General features: G+C 39.3%; 1 protein-coding gene across 1 annotated transcript in view; it reads left to right on the top strand.

The window, feature by feature from the left end:
* The window catches only part of TECTA (tectorin alpha), a 130,946-nt gene extending 107,191 nt beyond the window's left edge, over nt 1-23,755 (top strand). Inside the window, exons 15-23 of the mRNA XM_036014145.1 lie at nt 1,376-1,656; nt 4,020-4,130; nt 14,254-14,456; nt 15,639-15,802; nt 16,257-16,505; nt 20,702-20,864; nt 21,953-22,040; nt 22,330-22,446; nt 23,013-23,755. Coding sequence (XP_035870038.1) covers nt 1,376-1,656; nt 4,020-4,130; nt 14,254-14,456; nt 15,639-15,802; nt 16,257-16,505; nt 20,702-20,864; nt 21,953-22,040; nt 22,330-22,446; nt 23,013-23,113 — 1,477 coding nt within the window. The 3' untranslated portion in view covers nt 23,114-23,755. The remainder of the gene's footprint in view (nt 1-1,375; nt 1,657-4,019; nt 4,131-14,253; nt 14,457-15,638; nt 15,803-16,256; nt 16,506-20,701; nt 20,865-21,952; nt 22,041-22,329; nt 22,447-23,012) is intronic.
* Nucleotides 23,756-24,859: the final 1,104 nt, after the last annotated feature.

Here is a 24,859-nt window from a genome sequence, read left to right as displayed (position 1 = left end):
AATGCCAGAGGAAGGAACTGGGCTTAGGTAGTATAACTCTAAATTTTCATGTCATTCAACCCTTGGCTAGACAGCAGAGGTGAAACCGGAGAGTCTGCCCAGGCTGAAAACTGAAGCCTTTGCCAGCTGTGTAGCATAGCACCCCTGCTGCAGTGAGATTCAGAGAGATTCAGGAGAAAAAGGGCCACCCCTTCCTCCCCAGTGTTGGGTCTAACTGTGTGTTTGTGACTCTTACCAGAAGGCTTGGTTGTGGTTGTACCAGTGCGGCTTGGTTGGAGTCAAAAAAGCCTTTTTTTATACAGAAGTCACCAAGGTCATATCAGGCCCCTAACAATCCAACTTAGAATGACCTCTATGAGTTAATTCAAAGATGATTAATTTAGGGACTTTCTAGGCTGCTAAATTATAGTCATACTTTTCTGAATCTACAGATATGCTTCTCTTTCCTAACATTTTTTTTCTTTGTGTAATGGCTCAATTCTCTTGTGCTTTAACATGCCAAATATCATCTAAATACCCAGATGTAGAAATGAAGCTTCATACCCTTCTGCAGGTAAACTGAAATCATTCAGTGAACTACAAGGGCCAGGCCTGGAAAGAACCTTGGGTAACATCAGGTCCAATGTCTTTCTTTTCTGTGTGGAACAGAGGCTAGTGCAGGATGATGATCATGAGGAGATTCTGTAGGAGCCAGGATTAGATTCCACCATTCCTAATTTGATGCTTTCTCTAAAATGCCACTTATTCAGCCCACAGTTAGAAAAATGACAGTTATGGACATTTAAGCTATTCTGGGGCTTCCAAAGATAAGCAAGCTTCAGTTTGTCCTGAAACTTGTCCTGTTTGTCCTGTTCAGTTTGTACTGTTATATTTCTGTTTGAGCTTCCTTTTCTTTCCTTTCTTCCTTTCTTCTATAAATGATTTCAGCCTGACATCAATCTTCTTGTGAAGGTTTTATTTTTGGTCTCTGATAGCTAAACTGAAACTGGTTTAGAACCTATGGACTTCCTTCCCAATCTTTAATTCTACCCACTGTCATTACTATTATAGGAATAATTATTATCACTATTATTTGTTATAGCAGTACCTGTTAATGATTATTGTATAATTTATTTCAGTCGATTATATCAAAGGTTAATGGTCATTATGTCAGTATCTACCTTTTGTCTGACACTTGGCTACCAAGTCATTGTTTTATTTTATGCTCACTTATCCCAGTGATATTAACAACAGAAATCACCTAACTTTCCTAAGGTTGCATAGCCAATTGACTTCTGGGTCAGCAAAAGAGGTAACAGGCATGATCTTCCCATGTACTGAAGATCCCATGTACTGGTTTTGCTTCACTGATTCTGACTAGACTTTTTGCCCCCAGCTGCAACGAGCTACAGTTCTCACAGTATGCTGCCATGTGTGATAATGTGCACATCCAGAAGATGCAGGGCGATGGCTACTGCCTGAAGCTCACGGATATGAAGGGCTTCTTCCAGCCCTGCTATGGGCTACTTGACCCCCTCCCTTTCTATGAATCCTGCTATCTGGATGGCTGCTACAACCACAAGAAGTTCCAGCTGTGCGGCTCCCTGGCTGCCTATGGAGAGTCCTGTCGTTCCTTTGGGATCCTCAGCACTGAGTGGATTGAGAAGGAAAATTGCTGTAAGAGCATTATTTTATTTCTCCAGATTATTTTCTGAGTTAAAAGAACAGTGTTGCTGGTTGTGTTGCTTTATCTTGTTGGGCTGGCTAGTCTCCACAGCTCTGCTTCCAGGGTTGGAAAATTGAGAGTTGTGAGCTGCAGCAGAGATTCGATGAGGGTGTGTCCACAGAACCTCACTCGCCTGTAGCCCCTCCAGTGATGGAATTTAGACACCAACTGGGGGAGATGCAGTGCTCTGAGCTGGATAACTTTAGTAACTTATGAGATAGAGGGACAACATATGGGGCCCCCAATTGATCTCAGCTCCCAAACTCAGCTCTTTACCAGCTCAGAGCTCCCATCAGAAAGGGAGGGCATGTGGCAAATGGCAAGTGGAGTTGGAATTGAGCTGCTTGTATCTGCCTGGGCTGAAAGAAAGCTGTGGTTGGATTTATAAAGGAATTATATATATTAAATTAGTGATAAAACAAATGTTTATGGTTGATTTTTTGTTCTGTACTAAGAATATTATTTGATGTGTACATCCATTATTCTATTTGCTCACTTCCTTACTATGTTAGTCAAATACATGGAGCAAATATGTATATAAACATATAAATTTGTCATATACATATATGTGTGTCTATATATATATGGTCACTCTGTCCCACTAATATAATATGATACCATGTCCAACAGAACATGTGCATGTACTGTGATACATCCACTATAACCCGGTGTGCATAGAGGTACCTCCATGAAAACCAGACCATTCCAAGATTGTGCATGTACATCATAAAATTTGAAGATTAAACCTGACCAAGTACAATATTACAATACAGTTAATTCAGAACCTAAAAACAATGTAGTTAATTAAAATATGCATTCAGTGATTTCAGAATCTCTTGAAATACTAGTCTTTTGGAAATCAACAGAAATGCTTTGGTAACTTTTAGTAAGTTGTTTCAAAAAGTAACTCTTTAAATAACTTCTTAAACTTTAGAAATTGGCTGAAATTAAAAAAAATATTAGTTTTTAATTTTAACCTCAAAAATTCCATTTAAGGGCATATCTTATTTGCCCATTGGCAGGTAGACCACCATATTTGTGAGGTCTTTTTCTTCCTGTGGGATGTTGCCTCCACACCTTTTTATGTTCTTGGGTTGTTTTTGTATTGTATTAATGAAGCATAACACCTACTGAGGGGCTCATATGTGCTTGGCATTGTGTGAGGAACTGAACATACTGGCAAGTGACAGGGTCTTTATAAAAGGAAGACCTTAGAAATAAATACATTTAAATGATGCTGATGGCTTTCCTTTAGTCTTCCTTCCAAATTGAGCCTGAGCTGAGAGATGTTAAGCCATCACTATACTCCCACCTATTATAATTCATCCCTCAGCAGGGGGCACAGCAGCTGGGTCAGGCATCTGGAGCTGTGGGGCAGCTCCACTCTTTTGTTTCACTTTTAAACTCACGCTGGGATTGAACAGTTGTGGTTTCTGTAGCTCTCACCATCATTTACCATGATGGATAGAAGAATTATTACATCCACAAATGGAGAGAGATTCTTTAAAGAAGTGAATGCCTCAAAGAAAATTGTCTCAATTAGTGGTTTCAGACTGATCTTGAAGGTGGTCTGTGGACTCCTCTGCTACAAAAATTTATATTTTACTTATAAAGTAAAATACTTATAGAGTAAAAAAAATTTGCCTTTTGACAAAACACTACCATTAATCTAAGTCAATGCTTGTGAGTTGTGTGTAGGTTTTTGTTTTATCTATTATTATAAAATTAAGTAGAAATTTATGAGGAAGGAGGACCATGAGTCAAAAAGACTAAGATGTCATGGTTTAACAATCTTACTGGCCCTAAAATTTTCTTGCTTGACAAATAGTTGTGGAGTACCTGCTCTGAGGTGACTGGGTGTTGGGGACATAGAAGTAACTGGTTTGGATCCTACTCTGTGCAAAGACATGAAGGCACACCCCTGTGTTGCAGGGTAGTGAGTGGAGCAGCTGTGGTGTGTTGGGGCAGTTAAGACTGTTTATGCATTCCATATTCACCACTTAACTTTACCTGTGTGTGACCTTAGGTGAGTCATAGCTGTGAAAAGGGGGTTACAATGCTTAGCTCACAGAGCTGTGGTGAGGGTGGAGGAGATGACACAACTAGAGCATGAAGCAGGATCAGGCCCATGGTAAGGTCCCAATTACCAGTAATTGTCATTCTTTACTGGAGGGTAGCCATGTATGTTCATTTGTGGCTGCTATCTGACCATCACAAGTTCCATTAAAGTGGCAAATCCAGACTGTAACCACATGCTACTGTGTGTTGGTGTGAAAATCAACTTGTGTATGCTTCTGTGTGTTTTCCTTTTTAGCAGGAGTGGTTGAAGATCCCTGTGTAGGGGCAGACTGTCCCAACCGGACCTGTGAGCTAGACAATGGAGGGGAGCTGTGTGGGTGCATCGAGCCACCCCCCTATGGAAACAGTGAGTTACACCTGCTACCCCACCCCCTGCCACCCAAACAGGGCAATGGGAGAGGCCCACAGCCATGTATGAATGTTTCAGGACTGCAGCCTTTATGCTACATTGTAGGTTAGAAACCCAAATAGCAAAGCTTTAACAATCATTTCATCAGAACAAAGAAGCAATCTAGCTACATCAAAGTAGGTTAATGTTTATTTCCTCATAGCCTTTTCTGCAATAAATTACAACATAAAAGTTCGTACATGAATGTAATCATCCAGTTTCATTTGAGGTGACATTCAGCATTAGAGAGATTCAAACTGATCTTTGAGACTTACAGGAACTGAGAGTTTGTTTGATAAAAAAACATGAAAGAATTGGAGTAAGAGGGCGGTTGCTTTAAAACTCATTTAGACATTGGATCTAAGATAATGGAGAAGTAAGTGGAAGCTCATTAAACCTCCTCCCAGGACCAATATGGAGTTACAACTAAATTATAGAGAAATTATGCAGAAGAACCAACTGAACACTAGCTAGAGAAAAGTCTTATAACCAAGGACAGACAGAGGAAACCACTTGCCTACAATAGGTCTAATAGGGAGTACGGAGAAGCAAGAGGGCTGGCTGGGATCCCATGGGCAGCAGCTGAGGTGCTGGAGGGATATTTCAGTGGCCCAGTGGTCTCCACTGAGAAGTGTAGGGTCTGAACTCCAAGCCAAGCTCCCCAGCCTACAGCATCAGAGCTAGAAAGGAACCCAGGTTAACATCCACCTGTGAAAGGCAGCAGGGTTTTTGACTGTCAGAGAGAGATGGATGGTGAGTCAGAGAGTCCCTTAAAAGGCCAAAGAACAAAATTTCATTTGCAGCCACTTACCCTGCCCTCTGGCAGAGGGAGAGGAAAGTAGACTGGAGATACTTGAGAGAGCCTGGGGTTGGTGGGTTAGAGAGAGAACTAAAGTGTTAGCCACCAGGATCCATGTGTTGAGTCATTCCCCATACTGCAGGAGCCATCACTCTTAGGCAGAGCACTCCTCTCTGGATGGCATCAACCTGAGAGGAAGCAATAGCCCTGACCATAGGAATTACTCTGCCCACCCCCACTCCCTGTGGTGCTTAAGCCAGGCTGCTGATTATAGCTTGATTAGATCAACAACTGATCGGCTTAATGACTGAAGAGTTTAGCAGTTAAGGTTGAAAATACAAAGCAGCCAAAATGGAGAACAAAGAAACACACCTCAGATGAAAGAACAACTGAATTCTCCAGAAAAGCCAGATGAAATGCAGACAAAGTATTTATCAGAACCTTAGAGTAATGATTATAAGGATACTCGACAGCATGAAAAAAGACATAGAACCACAAAAAAGGACCAGTCACAAGAATGCAATATTTGAAATAAATAATACACTAGAAGGAATGACCAGTACGTTAGATGAAGAAGAGCATTGAATCAGTGTTTTGGAATACAAGGTAGAAAAAAAAATGCCCAGGTGGAGCAGAGCAGCTAAAAGCAAAAAGAATTTTAAATAAATGGGGAGAGCTTAAGAAACATTTTGGAAAACATGAAGGGTAACATCTATATAATGAGAGTAGAAAGAGAAGAGAGTGGTCAAGGGATCAAGAACTTTTTGAAGAAATAATGACCAAATACTTCCCTAATCTGCTGAATGAAAAAGACACACAAGTCCAGGCAGGTCAGAAAGCCCCAAACAAGTTGGAACCGAAGAGGTCTACACTGAGACACATCATAATTAAAATGACTAGGCTTAAAGACAAGGAAAGAATCCTAAAAGCTGCAACAGAAAAGCAGAGAGTTACCTAGAAGGATGCACCAATTATATTGTCATCTGATTCCTCAACAAAAACATTTCAGACAAGAAGGGAATGGCATGAAATATTCAAAGGTTATGAAAAGCAAGAACTTAAAACCAAGGCTACTTAACCCAAAAAGGCTATTGTTCAAAATTGAAAGAGAAATAAGGAGTTTCCCAGGCAAGAAAAAACTAAAGAAGTTTGTTAACACCAAACCAGTACTGCAACACATATTAAAGGGTATTCACTTGAAAAAGAAAGAGGAGGAGAAGGAGGAGAAGAAAGAAGAAGGAGAAGGAGAAGAAGAAGAAGAAGAAGAAGAAGAAGAAGAAGAAGAAGACAACGACTACAGAAGAAAACGATCTAACAATAAAATGGTATGACATACTTATCCATCTCGAAACACCTTAGATGTAAATGGCTGAAATGCTAAGGCCAAAAGATAGAAGATAGCTGAATGAATAAGAAAACAAGACCCATATATATGCTTCCACCCAAAGACCCATCTCTGACTGAAAGGTACACACAGACTAAAAGTAAAGGGCTGGCAAAAAGATATTTCATGAAATTGGAAAAGAAAAAAAAAGCTGGGGTAGCAGTACTTATATCCAACAAAACAGACTTTAAAACCAAGGCTATACTGAGAAATACAGAAAGACACTGCATAATGATAAAGGGAACAATCTAACAAGAGGATATATCCTTAGTTAATATTTACACACCCAACATAATTGCACCTAAATATGTAAGGCACATCTTGATGGACATAAAAGGAGAGATCAACAAAAATATAGTCATAGTTGGGGATTTTAACTGTCTATTGACTTCAATGGTTAGAACTTTCAGACAGAAAATCAACAAGACAGAACCTTAAACAATACATTAGGCCAAATGGACTTCATTGATCTCTTCAGAACATTTCACCCCAAAGCAGCAAAATGTTCATAATTTTCAGGTGCACTTGGAATGTTTTATAGGATAGACCACATGTTAGGACAAAAAAAAACAAGTCTCAATAAATTTAAGAAGATTGAAATCATATCAAGCATTTTCTCTGTCAATGCTATGAAACAAAAAATCAATCACAAGAAGAACACTGAAAAACACACAAAGACATGGAAGTTAAATAATAAGTTAATAAACAATGAATGGGTTAACAATGAGCTCAAAGAAGAAATCAAAGGATACCTTGAAACAAATGAAAATGATGACACAACAATCCAAAATCTGTGGCACACTGGGAAAGCAATCCTAAGAGGGAAATTCATAGCATTACAGGCCTATCTCAAGGAACCAGAAAAAACCTCAAATAAATTATCTAATTTTACACTTAAAGGAACCTGAAGAAGAACAACAAACAAAGCCCAAAGTGAGTAGAAGGAAGTAAATAATAAAGATCAGAGCAGAAATAACCAAAATACTGTCTTTAAAAAAATGATACAAAAGATCAATGAATCCAAGGGATGATTCCTTGAAAAGATAAATAAGATCGACAAACATTCTCCAGATTCATCAAGAAAAAAAGAGAAAGGACCCAAATAAATAAAATCAGTAAAGAAAGAGGAGAAATAACAACTGACACCAGAGAAATACAAAGGATTGCAAGAAAATATTTTGAACGATTATATGCTGACAAGCTGGACAACCTGGATGAAATGGATTAATTTCTGGAAATATACAATCTTGCAAAAGTAACTCAGGAAAAATCAGAGAATCTGAATAGACAGATTACACCTGATGAAATTGAAACAATAATCAAAAAACTCTGAGCAAAAAAAAAAAAAGCCCTGGACTGGATGCCTCCACAGGTGAATTTCACCAAACATTCCAAGGAAAACTAGCACCTCTCCTTCTCAAACTCTTTCATAAAATACAAGAGGGGGAAGGCTCCCAAATTCGTTTTACAAGGCCAGCATTATCCTAATTCCAAAACCAGATACAGACACTACAAAGAGAGAAAATTATAGGCCAATATCCCTGATGGATATAGATGCTGAAATCCTCACCAAAATATTAGCAAACTGAATACAGTAATGCATCAAAAAGATCATACACCATGACTGACTGGGATTTATTCTGGGAATGCAAGGTTGGCACAACATTTGCAAATCTATAAATTTACCACATACACAAAGCACAGGATAAAAAACCACATAATCATGTCAATAGATGCAGAAAAAGCTTTTGGTAAAATCAGCACCCATTTATAATAAAAACTCTCAGCAAAGTGGGAATAGAGGGAACATGCCTAAACATAATAAAGACCATATATCACAAACTCACTGCCAGCATCATACTTAATGAGCAAAAGCTACAAGTGTTCCCCTTGAGATCAGGAATGAGACAGGGATGTCCACTCTTACCTCTTATTCAGCATAGTACTAGAAGCCCTAGCCATAGCAATCAGACAAGAGGAAGAAATAAAAGGCATCCAAATTGGACAGGAAGAAGTAAAACTGCCTTTATTTGCAGATGACATGATGATGTACATAGAGAACCTCAAAGATCCCACCAAGAAGCTACTAGAACTGAAAAATTGAATTCAGCATAGTAGCAGGAACACAAACCTAATATCCAGAATTTAGTTGCCTTTTTATATGCCAATAAGGAACTAACAGAAAGGGAAATTAAGAAAACAATCCCATTCACGATCACTTCAAAAAGAATAAAATCCTTAGGAATAAACCTAACCATTGATGTTAAAGACCTGTACTCAGAAAATTATAAGACACTCATGAAATAAATTGAAGAAAATACAAATAAGGGGGAGCACATACCATGTTCATAGATAGGAATAATTAACATCATTAAAATGCCGACACTACCCAAAGCAATTTATAGATTCAATGCAATTCCTATCAAGATTCTAATGACATATTTCACAGAACTAAAACAAATATTTCAAAAATTGATGTTGAACCACAAAAGGTCTTGCATAGCAATAGCAATCCTGAGAATGAAGAACAAAGTTAGAGGAATCACGTTAACTCATATGAAGCTATTCTATAAAGCCATAGTAATCAAAACAGCCTGGTACTGGCATAAAAGCAGACACATAGATCAATGGAGAAGAACAGAGAGCCCAGAAATAAACCCACACTTTTATAATCAGTTAATATTCAACAGATGAAGCAAGCACATACAGTGAGCTAAAGATAGTTTATTCAATAAATGGTGTTTGGAAAATTGGACGAATATGTGCAGAAAAATGAAACTAGACCACCTTCTTAAACCACACAGAAGAATTAATCAAAATGGATCAAAGACTTAAATATTAGAGCAGAAATCATAAAAATCCTAGAAGAAAATAGAGGTTGCAAAACCTCAGACAGTGCTCATGGAAATTTTTTATGAGGTATATCTCCCTAGGAAAAGGAAATAAAAGAAAAAATAAACAAGTGGGACCACATGAAACTACAAAGTTTTTGTGCAGCAAAGGAAGTCATCAACAAAATAAAAAGACAACCCACAAAATGGGAGCAATATTTGCTGATACATCCAATAAGGAGTTAATATTCAAAATTTATGAAGTATTTACAAAACTCAGTACCAATTTTAAAAATCCAATTTTTAAAATCCAATTTATTTTTTAATCCAATTAAAAAAATTGACAAAGGACATGAATAGAACTTCTCCAAAGAGATAATACAGATAGCCAGTAGACATATGAAAAGAAAGTCAATGTCACTAATCACCAGAGAAATGCAAATTCAAACTACAATGAGATACCATCTCACATCTGTCAGAATGGCTATCATCAATAATCAAAAAACAACAAGTGCTGGCAACCATGTGGGGAAAGTGGGATCCTTTTGCACTGTTGGTGGGAATGAAGATTGATGCAGCCACTGTGGAAGGCAGTATGGAGATACCTCCTAAAAAAATTAAAAATGGATCAGTCTTTTGACCAAGCAACCCCACCTTTGGGATTATATCTGTAGGAACCCAAAACACTAATTAAAAAAATAAAAACATAAGCACCCCTATGTTCATTGCAGCCATTTTTACAATTGCCAAGATATGGAAGTAGCCCGAGTATCCATCAATAGATGAATGATAAAAGAACTAAAGGAAATTTACACGATGGAATTCTACTCATCCATAAAAAAAAGAAGAAAATCTTACCCTGTGCAACAGTATGAATGGACCTGGAGAATGGACCATACTAACCAGTATGGTTAGTGAAATAAGCCAGTCAGAGAAAGACAGATACCATATGATTTCACACATATGTTGAATCTAATGAATGGACTGAACTAACAAGCAAAACAGAGACTCATAGATAGAGAGCAGGATAACAGCTAACGGAGGAGGTTAGGGGGAGGAGGGATTGAGCGAAAAGGATAAAAGACTCATGGACACAGATGACAGTGTGGTGATTGCAGTGGGGAGGGGATTATATGGGGACTAAATGGTAATGGAAAAAATATATAATAAAGATTAAATCAAAAATAAAATAAAATAGAATCTACCATTTATTAGCTGTTTATCTTGGGAAAATGATTTAATATAGTTAAGCCTAAGTTTTCTGTGAAATGGGGCAATAATAGCAAGGACCCAATTTTTAGTAAAATGAAGGTGAGAATAATATTGACTTCATAGGAGTACTGTGAGAAGTAAATGAGAAAATACATGTAAGGTGCTTAGCACAACTGGCATATTTATTTAAAGGAAAATGTAGTATTTAAAAGAGGATAGAAGATGGCAACGTAGGCAGACATCGCTCACCTCTTCATACAACCATATCAAAATTACAACTAAAATATAGAACAACCATCACTTAGAACCATCAGAAATCGAGTTGAATGGAAGTCTGACAACTATGGAATTAAAGAAACTACATCAGTTGAGACTGGTAGGAGGGGCTCAGATGAGGAACGGCTTGTCTTTCACTGACATGTGGTGAATAAAAATTCAGGATGGGTATCTGAGGAGTGTACAGACCCAGCCCCACACCAGACCCCTCAGCCCAGAGATCCGGTGCCAGGAAGGTAAGTCCCTATAACTTCTGGCTGCAAAATCCAGTGGGGATTGAGTTGATGGAAGAAACTGCTGGAGCCACAAATAGTGCCTATTAAAGAACCCACACAAGGACTCACCTACTCAGACTCACTCTGAGTTCCAGTGCTGGGGTGACAGCTTAAAGGGCACCAGTGGCATACTGGGAGAGGCTGAAGTGTCTGGCATCAGGGCAAGCAGAGGATATTGTCCATTTTCTAAGCACCTCCCCACCCCCTACAGAGCCATGGAGCCAGGAGGTGGTGCCATATCTGAGACTCCATCAACCTAACATCATTTTACTCACCTTAGAGATCCTCAGAAACTCTGCCCCACCTAATTTACAGGTTCACCCAAGCTGCTTTTTCACATGAATGGCTGCTTCATAACTTCTAAAACCTATCACACAAGCAACAGTTGGCCTCAGTAAGCTCCAGACCAGGCACTAGCAACAACCAAATTAGTTTCATAGCTTGGGTTCACTTGGGTATTTCCCAGCCCAGAACAAGTAGCAGCTTTCTCATATTGCTTGATAGCTCAAGAAGGGTGGTCTCAGACAGAACATAGGTGGGAGCTGACCTTAGCCTGTACCATCTGGAAAATCCCAGAGCCTACACACCCAGGGGAAAACTGGAGACCACATCAGAGCACCATCACCTTGACCCTGCACAGCTGATCCTCCATGGAGGGCAGAGGTTGGTGGTCAGTGGTCACAGCCAGTGCCAGCAGCTGACTACCCTAGGTAAACCCCTCCCACTGACCAGCCAACAGCAAGCAGGTTTCAACTGCAAGAGAAGGGTGTACTCAGCCCACACAGAGGGCACAGCTCAAGTACCTAGCTTCAGTGATATGCGGAGACTGTGCCACTGGACCCCATAGGACACCTACTACATTTGGCCACACTACCAAGACACAGAGTCAAAGCAGCTCTATCTAATACATAGACACAAACACAGGGAGACTGCAAAAGGAGGAGACAAAGAAACAGGGCCCAAATCAAACAACAGATCAAAACTCCAGAAAAAAAAAAGCTAAACAAAATGGAGATAAGCAATCTATCAGATGCAGAGTTCAAAACAATGGTTATAGGGATGCTTAAGAAACTTAGTGAGGACCTCAGCAGCATAAAAAGGATCTAGTCAGAAACATGGGATACACTAATTGAAATAAAAAACAATGTACAGGGAGACAACAGTAGACTGCATAAACCTGAGAATTAAGTCAATGATTTGGAACATAAAGAGACAAAAACCAGCCAATCAGAACAAGAAGAAAAAAGAATCCAAAAAATAAGGGTAGTGTAAGCAGCCTCTGGGACAGCTTCAAGAGGTCCAACATTTGCATCATAGGAGTGCCAGGAGAAGAGAAAGAGCAAGGAATTGGAAATCTATTTGAAAAAATAACAAAAGAAAACTTCCCTAATTTGGTGAAGGAAATGGGCATGCAAGTCCAGGAAGCACAGAGAGTCCCAAACAAGATGGGCCCAAAGAGGACCACAGCAAGACACATCACAATTAAAATACTAAGGGTTAAAGATAAAGAGAGAATCTGAAATGCAGCAAAAGAAAAGCAGACAGTTATCTACAAAGGAGTGCCCATAAGATTCTCAGCTGATTTCTCAAAAGAAACATTTCAAGCAAGAAGGGGCTAGCAAGACATATTCACAGTGATGAAAAGCAAGGACTTACAACCAAGATGACTCCATCCAGCAAAGCTGTCATTTAGAATGCAAGGGCAGATAAAGTGCTTCCCAGATAAGGTAAAGCTAAAGGAGTTCATCCTCACCAAGCCCTTATTACATGAAATGTTAAAGGTGGTTATTTAAGAAAAAGAAGAATATCAAAACTATTAACATTAAAATGACAACAAACTCACAACTATCAACAGCTGAATCTAAAAAATAACAACAGCCCTGGCTGGTGTGACTCAGTGGTTGAGTGCCGTCCTGCAAATCAAAGGGTGGCTGGTTTGATTCCCAGTCAAAGGCACATGCCTGGGTTGTAGGCCAGGTCCCTAATAGTAGGCGAGTGAGAGGCAACCACATATTGATGTTTCTCTCCTCTTTCTCTCTCCCTTCCCCTCTCTCTTCAAAATTTACAATAAATAAAATCTTAAAAATCATAAAAAAAATAAAAACAAAAACTAACTAAGCAAACAACCAGAACAGGAACAGAATCATAGATATGAGGATCATTTGGAGGGTTTTCAGCTGGGAGGGGGAAGAAGGAGAATGGGGGAAATTGTGCAGAGATCAAGAAGCATAATTCATAATTGGTAGGCACTAAATAGACAGGGACATGTTAAGAATAGTGTAGGAAATGGAGAAGCCAAAGAACTTACCAGAATATGCATGACCCATGGACATGAACTTAAGGGAGGAAGGATTGCTGGAGGGAAGAAGGGTACCTGGAGGAGGGCAAAGGGAAAAAACTGTGAAAACTGTAACAGCATAATCAAGAAAATAGACTTTAAATAAATAAATAAATAAATAAATAAGGATAATCTGTAGAACAACAATTTGTTTAGGGGGAAAAAAAGGCTTGTTTAAAGCCAGCTTTATCTGGCCCATTTTAGGTGGGTCCCAAAGAAACAACTAAAATATTTGAAGCAAACCGTAACCCACTAGGACTCCAGGTCCTTTTTCCAACCACCATCCTCTTACAGTGGGAACATTCCCATGGTGTCATGTAGGGGGTTGCTTTGCCTCCCAGTTCCTCGCCCTCTCCTGAACCAAGGAACTCAGATAGTATATGCTGAATTTAACATTATTAGACAGTGAAAGCCTGATTGACCAGAAAGCTCGATAGGAGAAGACAGCCTATGGTGTTCGAGTGTTTCCCCTAAGCAGATGAACATGCCTCTCTGTTTATATAGCTTGTGTTCATGTACTCACAGAAAATGCCAATTGTTATGTCACTGTGTCAAAAAACAAGAGGTCTTAGTGCTCACCTGGGAACAGACTGGGGCTTTGGGTGGCTTAGCCAGTATTACTCTCACCTGGGGCAGGTTTCTGAGATAAGTCACAATGAGCCAGATGCAATATGTAGCTTACAGAAAAGTAGCTACCACCAAACTACAAGAAAACTCCTGGGTTTGTAAAGAAAAGACACTTTATTAGTATTTTCATCTTTACAAAAGGCTCTACAATGCCCCAGTTATTGCTTTGAATGAATTCACATCCTCATTTGGTTTGATCAAAGCTTAGTTAGAAATGCCACAGCCTTCGTGCAGGTTATTAGCTTTTTCTAAAGACAACTGTAATGGGTGCCTCAGCTTGATCTCTGCAGCAAAAACAGCTCTCACTCACGTGACTTTCATAATCACTGTTTCCCACAGACTCACATGACATTATCGATGCTGAGGTGACCTGCAAGGCATCCCAGATGGAAGTGTCCATATCTAAGTGCAAGCTCTTCCAGCTTGGATTTGAAAGAGAGGGTGTGAGGATCAATGACAGACAATGCACTGGCATAGAAGGGGAAGATTTTATCTCCTTTCAGATCAACAACACCAAAGGGAATTGTGGAAACATTGTACAGGTGAGAAACTGAAGCTGGAAAGAGCACCTGGCAAAGGTAGTAACTGTCAGGGTGTTTGCACATTGATTGTCCTTAAAGCCAACTTCATGATGATCCAGTTAGAAATATCCTCCGTGGAAAACAGCAAAAGGTATGTACAAAATGGAAGACATCAAGGTGAATGATTATTTAGTGCTAAGTGATTGACTGAATAGAGAGAGCACAGCAGGTGACAAACTTCTTTCCTTGGTTTACTCTATCTGCTGCCACCCTTTGCTGGGCATGTTCACAAAGTTTGTTATCTCTCTTACACTTATTGTTCTTCCATGTAAATACAGCTGGATTTAGCTATTTCAGGAGGTAAGGGTGCCCCAGATATTGTTTAAGAAAAATACAGCAAGGTCCCAACTTTTGGTGTCAGATTATCTAATTTATAGGCTAACAAAGGCTCTGGCTTCTTTTCTTCTTCCTGTTCCTTCCTGGTGTGTGTGTATGTGTGTGTGTGTGTATGTGTCTCATAACTGTTTTTATTAACACTTATATTAGGCAGTAAGAGGAGTAAAAAGGTGTTTGTGGCCACATCTCATAAAATATTTGTTGGAGGACAGATTTTGAATTAAGAATATTAAGAATTAACAAGAAGACTTGTAGCCTTGGCTCTCATGGCTCAGTGGATTGAGCACCTTTTCAGTAGACTGAAAGGTTGCCAATTCAATTCTTGGTCAGGGTACATGCCTGGGTTGCAGGCCAGGTCCCTGGTCAGGGCATGCAAGAGGCAACCAATCTGTTTCTCTTGCACATGTTTCTCTGCCTCTCTTTATTCCTCCTTTCCTCTCACTCTAAAAATAAATAAGTACATACATACATACATAAATCTTTTAATATAAAAAGGAGACTGTATTAACTTGTGATGGTCATCCTTCCTGTTGTTCCCTGCTTGGGTTCCCTGAGGTACCTGGGAACTGGCTACACTTAGAATTCATGAAGTCACCCTTTGTGGGCATCCAAGGTTATTAGACTGAAGGGTATCATTGACATCTATTGTAATTTGGAAATGCTGAGGCTGGCTCCATACTGATTGTACTAGCATCTGAGGTATGTATGAAATGAAGCCTTTTCTCCACTTTCAGGGCATGAATTTGAAATGCAAGCCACACCCTCACTCCCAGAGTTAATGATATCTGACCTCCCTTTGCTCTGCAGTCCAATGGCACTCATATCATGTATAAGAACACAATCTGGATAGAAAGCGCCAACAATACTGGCAACATAATCACCAGAGACCGGACAATCAATGTGGAATTCTCATGTGCTTATGAGTTGGATATCAAGATCTCCTTGGACTCTGTTGTGAAGCCTATGCTCAGGTAGAGACCACATGGGCTATGCACATTGCTGTGTCTTTGTGTTGGCAGTTAGGGTTAGGGTGAGCAGGGTTAAAATGGCCAGCTTTTACCTTTGAAGCACTAAGAAAAAATAATTCATATTTTCTGCTTCTTATTTTCTTCCTTAAACTAGCACTGTTCAGTAAAACTTTCTATAATGATGATAATGTTCTGTATCCATACTATTGAATACAATTGCTATATATGGCTACTGAGCACTAGAAATGTGGTTCAAGTTGCTGAGGAATTGAATTTTTAATTTAATTTAATTTAAATTGCCACCTGTGGCCAATAAGTACCATTTTGGACAGTGCAGCCTTAGACTTTGCTACTATCTATTTTGCCTTCCCTCTTCATTTTCAGCTTAAAAACTGGTAGGTGATTGAATAAATATAATTGTGTGAGGTACTCCACCTCATGATTTTTTCTCTTTTAGTGTCATTAACCTGACAGTTCCAACCCAAGAAGGCAGCTTCACTACCAAGATGGCACTCTACAAAAATGCCTCCTACAAACATCCTTATCGCCAGGGTGAAGTGGTATTGACAACTCGAGATGTGCTGTATGTAGGGGTCTTTGTGGTTGGAGCTGATGCCACGCATCTGATCCTGACCCTGAACAAATGCTATGCAACACCCTCCCGTGACAGCAATGATAAACTTCGCTACTTCATCATTGAAGAAGGGTGCGTAGCCTCTTATTAAGGACAGGCTCAGAGCCTTTAGAGCAATGTTAGTCTACATCATTTTTTAGAGGGGGGAATAGGAACTAATATTTGTTGACTACCTACAAGGCCAGCATTTTGCATCTATAAACTATCAAATTCTTATTACAACCTTTAAGGCAGATATTAAAAGCCTCATATTATAGAAGAGAAGGCTTAGGCTTAGTGAGAGCAGCAACTTGCTTAAAGTCACACTGCAATTTTGAGGTAGATCCCTAAGTCCATATGGCATTAACTACAAATGTCTCTTCAATGTCATCAAAAAGAGGATTCTATCCTGCTTACTTTAAATTTCAATTTGAGAGAAATGTGGATCATCTACAAATGAAAGAATGTAACGAGAATAACTGAAGGTGACCAGGACATCTATTACATTTTTTAAATAATTAGAATAATAACCTGTAAAATAAAAAAAGTTTCTTTTTAGTCACCACTCAGTGACCAGCACCTAGCATATTCTCTGAAATGTAGTGATTAGGAAACAAAATCCATTGAATGAATGAAAAATACTACTAATCAAACAATAATGATAATTATCTTATTTTTTAAAACATTGGTTGTGTCAAGCAATGATATTCTTTTAACAGCTTTATGCATACATATTTATATGAAATAAAATTTACTTATTTTAAGTATAAATATAGTGATTTTTAATAAATTTACAAGAGGAGTGCAAACTATCACCGTGATCTAATTTTAGAACATTTTCATCAACCCTAATACAATAATTCTTAAAGCAGATGACTGATCAAAATTTTTTCTGTTAAATGTGGTAGAGACCATTCAATATAGCTTATGCAAAAAACAAGGTGGATTAACAATCACAAAAACAAATCACAGAAATGGAAGTAGCTTCAGAGATGATTGGATTCAGGGAGCCAGATGCTGTCCCTTGTCTTTGTCTCTGTTTCTTCCTGTCTCTGGTCAACCTTGTTAGACACTGGCAATCCCAGACTTGAGTTCTTACAGTGTTGGAGCCACAAGGAACGAGCATTTCTCTGACCCTGTTTCAGGAACTCCTGGGGAGGGGCACGGTTTATATCTCTCTCTCTCCCTCTCCTCTCCTCTCCTCTCCTCTCCTCTCCTCTCCTCTCCTCTCCTCTCCTCTCCTCTCCTCTCCTCTCCTCTCCTCTCCTCTCTCTTTCTCTCTCTCTCTCTCCTCTCTATCTCTCCCTCCCTCTCCTCTCCTCTCTCTTTCTCTCTCTCTTTCCTCTCTCTCTCTCTCTCTCTCTCTCCCTCCCCCCCCCTCTCTCTCATCACATCTTCTCCTTTGTTTGGAGGGGATGCAACATGAAATTGCCTGGTGTTGAGGAGGATGAAGTTCTCGTCGACTCTCTTAGGGTTCTTAACTGAGACTGAAATTTAAATAGAGACAGAGTAACAAAAGAAAACCATCCAGGTTTATTCAGTACAAGTTTTACCTGACACTGGAGCCTTCATAGGGAAATTAAGACCTAAAGAAATGGTTAAAGCTGAGTATTTTATGCTAGGTTAGATGAAGAGTAGACATTCACAGAGCAGTATGATAGGTCAGAGTATGATGTGATTGTAGTGAACTGGGGAAACTTGCCAAGCCTCTTTTTTCAGGGTCTTCTCTGAGTCCCTTTGTCTTTGGAGATAAGGATGCTCCTTTCCTTGTGGTATGGGGGAATACCTTTCACATGAAAGTTTTATGACATGTTTCAGGTGAAAAGGGTCAGAGAGGAAGTCAAGATGAGCTTACTGCTTCTGCCATTGACTCAAACTCATTCACCTTAAAACAGTCAATATGCCAAGGTGTGTCTTGGATTGGCACTGTGTGGTAGTCAGGAATTGAGTGCTGTGTATACTGTAATTAGCTTTAAGCTTAGAAATGGTTCCTCAAAAGAAAAAAACTGTGCTCCTGGTAGACAAGCAATAAATAGCCACTTTTTGCAGATGAAACAGCCTTAGAGAGGTTAGAAATACGGCTAACCCAAGGCTACCCAACCAGCAAGAAGAGGAAGAATCCTTCAGGTTTCAAGACACACTGACTTCCAGACTGGCCAGGTGTGACTTGTGGCATGGGTTGCTGAGGCAAACTGTGGATGTTTCAGCAAAGATTTCACTAAAGCATTTGACTTTCTGATTGGTTTTTAGCCTCTTCAGAGGCAAAGGGAAGGACTTAGTGACTATTTTGTATCTTGTAGGCCTAGTGTTCAGGCTAACATCACAATTCTCCTTTTCTCAATTTGTCTTCCTTCCCCTGCATAGCCCTTTCCCAAAATGAAAGGGCTAAGATCTGGCCACTATCAAAGGTAAACCCAGGTGATAGCCTTGCGCCTCCTTTGAAGGTTGCTGTGGCATTGAGCATTTTTAAATAGTAGTTATAGACTTGACCCCAAGAGGAGAGAAGTGAGCATGTTCATAAATCTCAGCTTTCTCCAGGGTCTGAATGAAAGTCTTCATATTAAGCTGTTATTGAGCATAAAGTGATTTTCTCATGTGGGAGAATTTTAATTCATGAGTCCTTTTGACCTTGGAGAGATGTGGGTATTGTTTTTTTTTTTTTTTTTTTTTCAAGTGAACTTGCAGGAAGAGTGATGCTCAATGCTGAATAAATGAGCATCAAAATGGGACCACGAAATTTTTGAGGGGTCATTGTTCCTCTCCAGCTATGTGGAAGGCATAGACTGCAACAGTGTCTATTAGTGACTCAGAAGCTTGGGCACATGCAAGTGATGTCTCTTTCCTCTGTGTGTGTGCGCACACAGAGGAAAGGACAATCTTTCCTCTGAAAATGGACAAAGAATTCTAGTGTTTGCCTTGTTTGTTCACACTAAGGCAGACTGTCTCTCTTCCCTTGGGTCCCTTCCTTCTGTCCTATGTTTATCTGTTATCTAAACCTCAAGTAATCTCTCTGGTACTTGGGGGTCTGGTTAAGAAGGAAGGGCTTGAAGATCAAGGGCTGTGAATATTTTAGAATCTTTGAGCCCATTTAGATTATTCAGATGAGTAACAAAGACAAGAAACTGTTGGCGAGTTTTGTTTCAAAACATTAGAAGACTATTGTCTTGCAGACTAATTACTAAACAATATGTGTGGGAATGCTGGAGGATTATTTCAATTTATAATTTTCCTATTAACTAAGCTATTTAATTCTGTAGGCTAGGGGAAGGAAACATAAGAAAAAGAGTCACCCTTTTATTTTTATCATTTGAAAGAACTTCTTTGCTCTCACAAGCCACTCTTGACCATGGCAGCCTAATTCATTCATTCACTAACATGCGCTTCAACAGAGATTCACAGGGGGACACAGTGAGGGTTATGGTTTCATTCTTGCACTCTAGGGGCCCAACAGGATACTGTTGGCAAATCCAGGTAAAACCCCTTGTTCCTGCCTGGTCAGGGCAGGACTAAGGAATATTTATAAAGGCAGAGGAGCCATAGACCAGTGTTGGAGAAAGAGCAGGAGTCATGCATGTGAAGAACTGCAGAAAGACTTCCGAGTAGGGGGGAGCATTATGTGAAAAGACTCTGGGGCATAAAAGATTGGTACTTTTGGGGAACTCTAAGTAGTAGAGGCAAGACATGTGTACCTGGAAGGGCTGTAGCTATCATTGCTTGTTGGCTCAATGCCACAGGAAGAGGAGGAGCTGAGAGAAGAGGCTGTCACTTCAAGACAATTCTTCAGCTCATTCTTGACTGCTTTTTTCCTCCAGCCCACACTTAGCTCAACATGTGGGAAGATTCCCCATAGGATTTGAATCATGGGATCCTCCCCAAACTGATAATTAACAGAAGAAAGCACAGAAATAATCTTCTTGTGTTTGTTAAATTGATATCAGTAATACACAGCATTATGAGGGAACAGAACTTGAAATTGAAAAGCTGAAGCTTAGGGAAATTTAGTTCCGTCCCCTTAGTCATTGTGATTTTAGTTGCAATCAGGGTATACTAATTGGAGGTGCTGTTTGATGCTTTTAAAACAAACTAGAGGGAAGATTGGGGACATCTGTAATAGTGTCAACAATAATATAAAAAGTTAAAAAATAAACTATGTAAATATAAGGGAGTGGTAATAAATGATAAACCCACACAGTCCAGAGGTCACTTTCAAATGCAAAAGTCCTTTTAGCATTTACAGTGGTTTTATATGAAATATGAAAGTAAGAAGCAAAGATTTTTTTTCTGAATAGGTGTCAGAACATTAAAGATAACACTATTGGCATCGAGGAGAATGGTGTCTCCCTGACCTGTCGCTTTCACGTCACAGTCTTCAAGTTCATTGGGGATTATGATGAAGTTCATCTTCACTGCGCAGTATCACTCTGTGACTCAGAAAAGTACTCCTGTAAAATAGTAAGTGAGAATGTGAGAAGTAAATGCTTAGCAGTATTTTCTTGCTGCCCCGGCTTCCCGAGCATGGGAATTACCAGCACCAGGATCTGTGTGGCTGTAGAGTTCTCTAGGTCTCACAGCACCTGGAAGTGGCTGAATTGGAATCCTCCTCAGATGCTTAAAAGCAGCAGTCATCTTTGATGGGACAATAAGAGAGAGAACATAGTGGAATTATGTCCACTTACTCTTCTATCTCTAAAATGTCAATCTGTCATTTGTGTAACACTAGATTAGGTTTTCTCAAACCTCGGGATTATTGACATTTTGGACCAAATCATTCTTTATGTGGGGACTGTCCTGTGCATTGTAAGACATTTAACAGCTTCCCTGGACTCTACTCACTAGATGCCAGTAGTACTGTGCCTCCCTCCAGGTTGCAACACCCAAAAATGTCTCCTGACATTGCCAGTTGTCTCCTGGGAAGCAAAAGAGGCCCATTTGAGAACTTTGTACTAGCGTTTCAAGGAGACAGGGCTCTTAATCTGAAGTGAACAGTGCTAAGCTCCACTCCACTATGGAAGCAAACTCCTGGGCTCAGGATGTTCTTTGGACAGGGATTGTTCTATAGCTCATCTGGAGCCATACCAGGGCCTGAGCCTCTGGAGGGGCTGGTGGGATGAGGTGACAAACTGATCCTCTCTTCCATGCCAGGGGTACATCCCCACCACATATAGTTAATATCACTAAGATTTTATTGTACTGGTCCCTAACTTTTAACATTCAAGCTTTCTACCTAACCCATGTTTGCAAAATTGAGATGTGAATTATAGTCAGAGCTATATACACATGCTGCTGCATGCATTGTTGCCTGATGGTTCACAGGAAGGCAGCCTCTTTGAATCTAATCCTAGTGTGGAGAATATATTTAATTCTCTTCAACGTGAAGTCTAGAGTCCCAAGGATGATCAATAAGGCAATGGTTCTAACTAATGTGAACAGCGATAGAGCTGGAGGCTGGAACCACTGCTTCTTTGGAGGTGACAACAAAGTTTAAAAAAAGATGTCAGCTTAATTTTGTGAAATTTTCCCACTGGTGTTCTGTCTTTCAGAATTGCCCACAAAATTCCAGGATTGCCACAGATTATGCCAAAGAACCTAAAGAACAGATCATTTCAGTGGGACCTATTAGGAGAAAAAGTATGTATGTTCATAAACACACTATAATTATTAAAACAGTGGGTTTGAAGCCTTGGGGAAACTCTTGCCTGTGTTTCACCTATAATGTGAACCTGGTGAATGAAGAGGTTGAAGATATTAGTTTGAGAAGACAGTTTACTTCCATAATGATATCTTTTTCTTGACTCTCAAAAACTCACAGTCACATTAGTCTTCTCTTTTTCCTCTCTTCTCTTTCAAGCCTTGCCCTTAAATATTAGTTGAAGAGTTTAACTGTCCACAGTTACATTGACTCGCTGCTCTTTTCTAGGGCTGGACTGGTGTGAGGACAACGGAGGGTGTGAACAGATTTGCACAAGCCGGGTAGATGGGCCTCTGTGTAGCTGTGTGACAGGAACTCTGCAGGAGGATGGCAAGAGCTGCAGAGGTAGACACACACCTCCCATCCAAGACAGGTGTCGGGGCACCAGGAGTCCTCCACACTGAGCAGGGATTCATACCTGAGGTCCAATCATTCAGCTGCTAACCTATAAAAATCCAGAAATTAAGAAGATTAGGAAAACTCCCAAGAAATTTTAGTACCATTTGTTGTTTTTTTTTTTTTTTTTTTAATCTTTGGGTGCCTGCTCTTTTATCTAAAAGATGTAGGTGATTTAAAAAAAAAATAGGTTATCCAACTACTTAAGACCAAATACTGGGCTTAAATATGGCTGCCAAGTCTACTTGGGCTGTGGTTGGAATTGTGATGTTTGATTCAACAAAACAACATTTCCTGCAGTAGCCTTAGCTCATGGTTTCCCTGGTGCCCACTGGGGTTAGCTAGTGAGAGTCTTCCAAAGGTTGGGTTAATTCTGCTTCTTTGCAGCCATTTGGATAAAGTGGGATCTTGGCAATGTAATTTCCTTTACTTACTTGAGAACTGAAAAAAGATCTGACCTTTATCAAGCAGGTATGTTTTACCACAGGACTTATTATGTTCCTTTCTATTCACAGCCTCTAATTCTTCCACTGAACTTCAAGTTTGGACACTCCTTCTCATCATGACCCAGATTTCATTATGGCATTTTGTGTATAATTCAGTCATGACCTCATAATTAACTCAAGGTTACTTACTATACAAAGTACTGTAATTTACTTTTCAATTCCCTGTAGGATAAATGGTGTGAACCCTTAAGTCAAAGCCCAATTGAAAGGGACCAGATGCCACCTGCCTCACATGGTCAGAGATCTGGAAATGAGTGAAATTCCATGCTCCTCTTTCAAAGTACACAGCAGTGCTTCTAAAGCCAGTTGTGGAAAGTATATATCTTGCCTAAAATTTCAAACCATTGTCACTAGAAATTTTGATTCATATAAATAACTAGTAAAGGAAAAAAATCTAGTTAGAGAAGTCTGACTAGAAATCTGATCAGAGAAATCTGTCAATCAGTGCTGTTTCTGGATCATAGTTTTACAAAGAGAGGACCTGTGGGACAACACTGAGAAGCGATGGCTGGGAGTTTCACTCCCTCTCAGGAAGCTTTTGAAGTTTGGAGTGTCTGACCTATGATATCATGTGTTGCTCCCTTCTCTTTATGATGAACTCCTTCCCTACCCTCATGTCCTTCAACCTTGACATGGCAGCTTGGTCACTGAGTATATTGTTTGCAGATCTTGAGAACCCTACCCCATCCCTTCCCCTCAGACTCAAATCCTTCTCCTTTACAAATCAACCAAATAATTTTAATGTGTTTTATGCTTAAATAAACTTTCTGTTCAAGTATTCTCATTACTTGGTGGCTGAAATCATTCTTACTGATATTAAGACTTGCACACTAAATAGCATGCTCTGATTTAAGAAAGGAACCAGGAGCAGCCACATAGGGACCAGGTCCTCACTGCTGGCCAGATTCTGAATGCACTGCTGAACATTCTTGTCCGGGATTTAAAAAACAAAACAAAACACTTTTAGCTTTACACCAATGACTATGATGTTAGCTGTGGGTTTCTCATATATATCCTTTATTAGGTTGAAGTATGGTCTCTCTATTAAACAAAACAAAATTTGTTTTTTTAATCATAAATGGGTGCTGGATTTTGTCAAATGTTTCTTCTTCATTTATTGATATAATTATATTATTTTTTTATCCTTCACTTTGTTTTGTCACATTAATTGATTTGCAGATACTGAACCAACCTTCCATCCCAGGAATAAACTCCACCTGATCATGGTATATGATACTTTTTAATGTATTGCTGAATTCAGTTGCTAATATTTTGTTGAGAGGCATTAATGTTCAACAGAGATACTGGCCTATAATTTTTTCTGTAAAGTCTCTATCTGGTTTGGGAATCAAGGTAATGCTGACTTCATAAAATGAGCTTGAGAGCCTTCCATTCTCTTGGCTTTCCTTTGGAATAGTTGAAAACAGTAGGTGGTAATTTTTCTTTGAATGATTGGGAAAATTCACCTGTGAAGCCAGCTCATCTAAGGCATTTGTGTGAGTATTTTCATACCAATTTAATTTTGTTGATAACCATCAATCTGTCCAGATTTTCTGTTTCTTTCTGATTCAGTCTTGGAAATTTTATGCTTCTAGAAATTTATCCATTTCTGATATTTAATTGTAGTAGTTTCTTATAATCTTTTGTGTTTTTGTCATGTCCCTTGTGATTTCTCCCTTATTCATTTTTGATTGTATATATTCAGGTCCTCTCTTTGTTTTCTTGACAAGTCTAGTAAAACGTTTATTAAATTTTTATATAATCAAAGAACCAGCTCAGTTTTATTGATTTTTTAATTTTATAGACTTTTTAAACATATATTTAGCTCTGATATTTGTTATTTTCTCATTCTACTC

Source organism: Phyllostomus discolor, chromosome 13 (assembly GCF_004126475.2).
Source record: "Phyllostomus discolor isolate MPI-MPIP mPhyDis1 chromosome 13, mPhyDis1.pri.v3, whole genome shotgun sequence".
NCBI lineage: Eukaryota > Metazoa > Chordata > Mammalia > Chiroptera > Phyllostomidae > Phyllostomus > Phyllostomus discolor.
This window is presented reverse-complemented; position numbering and strand designations above follow the sequence as displayed.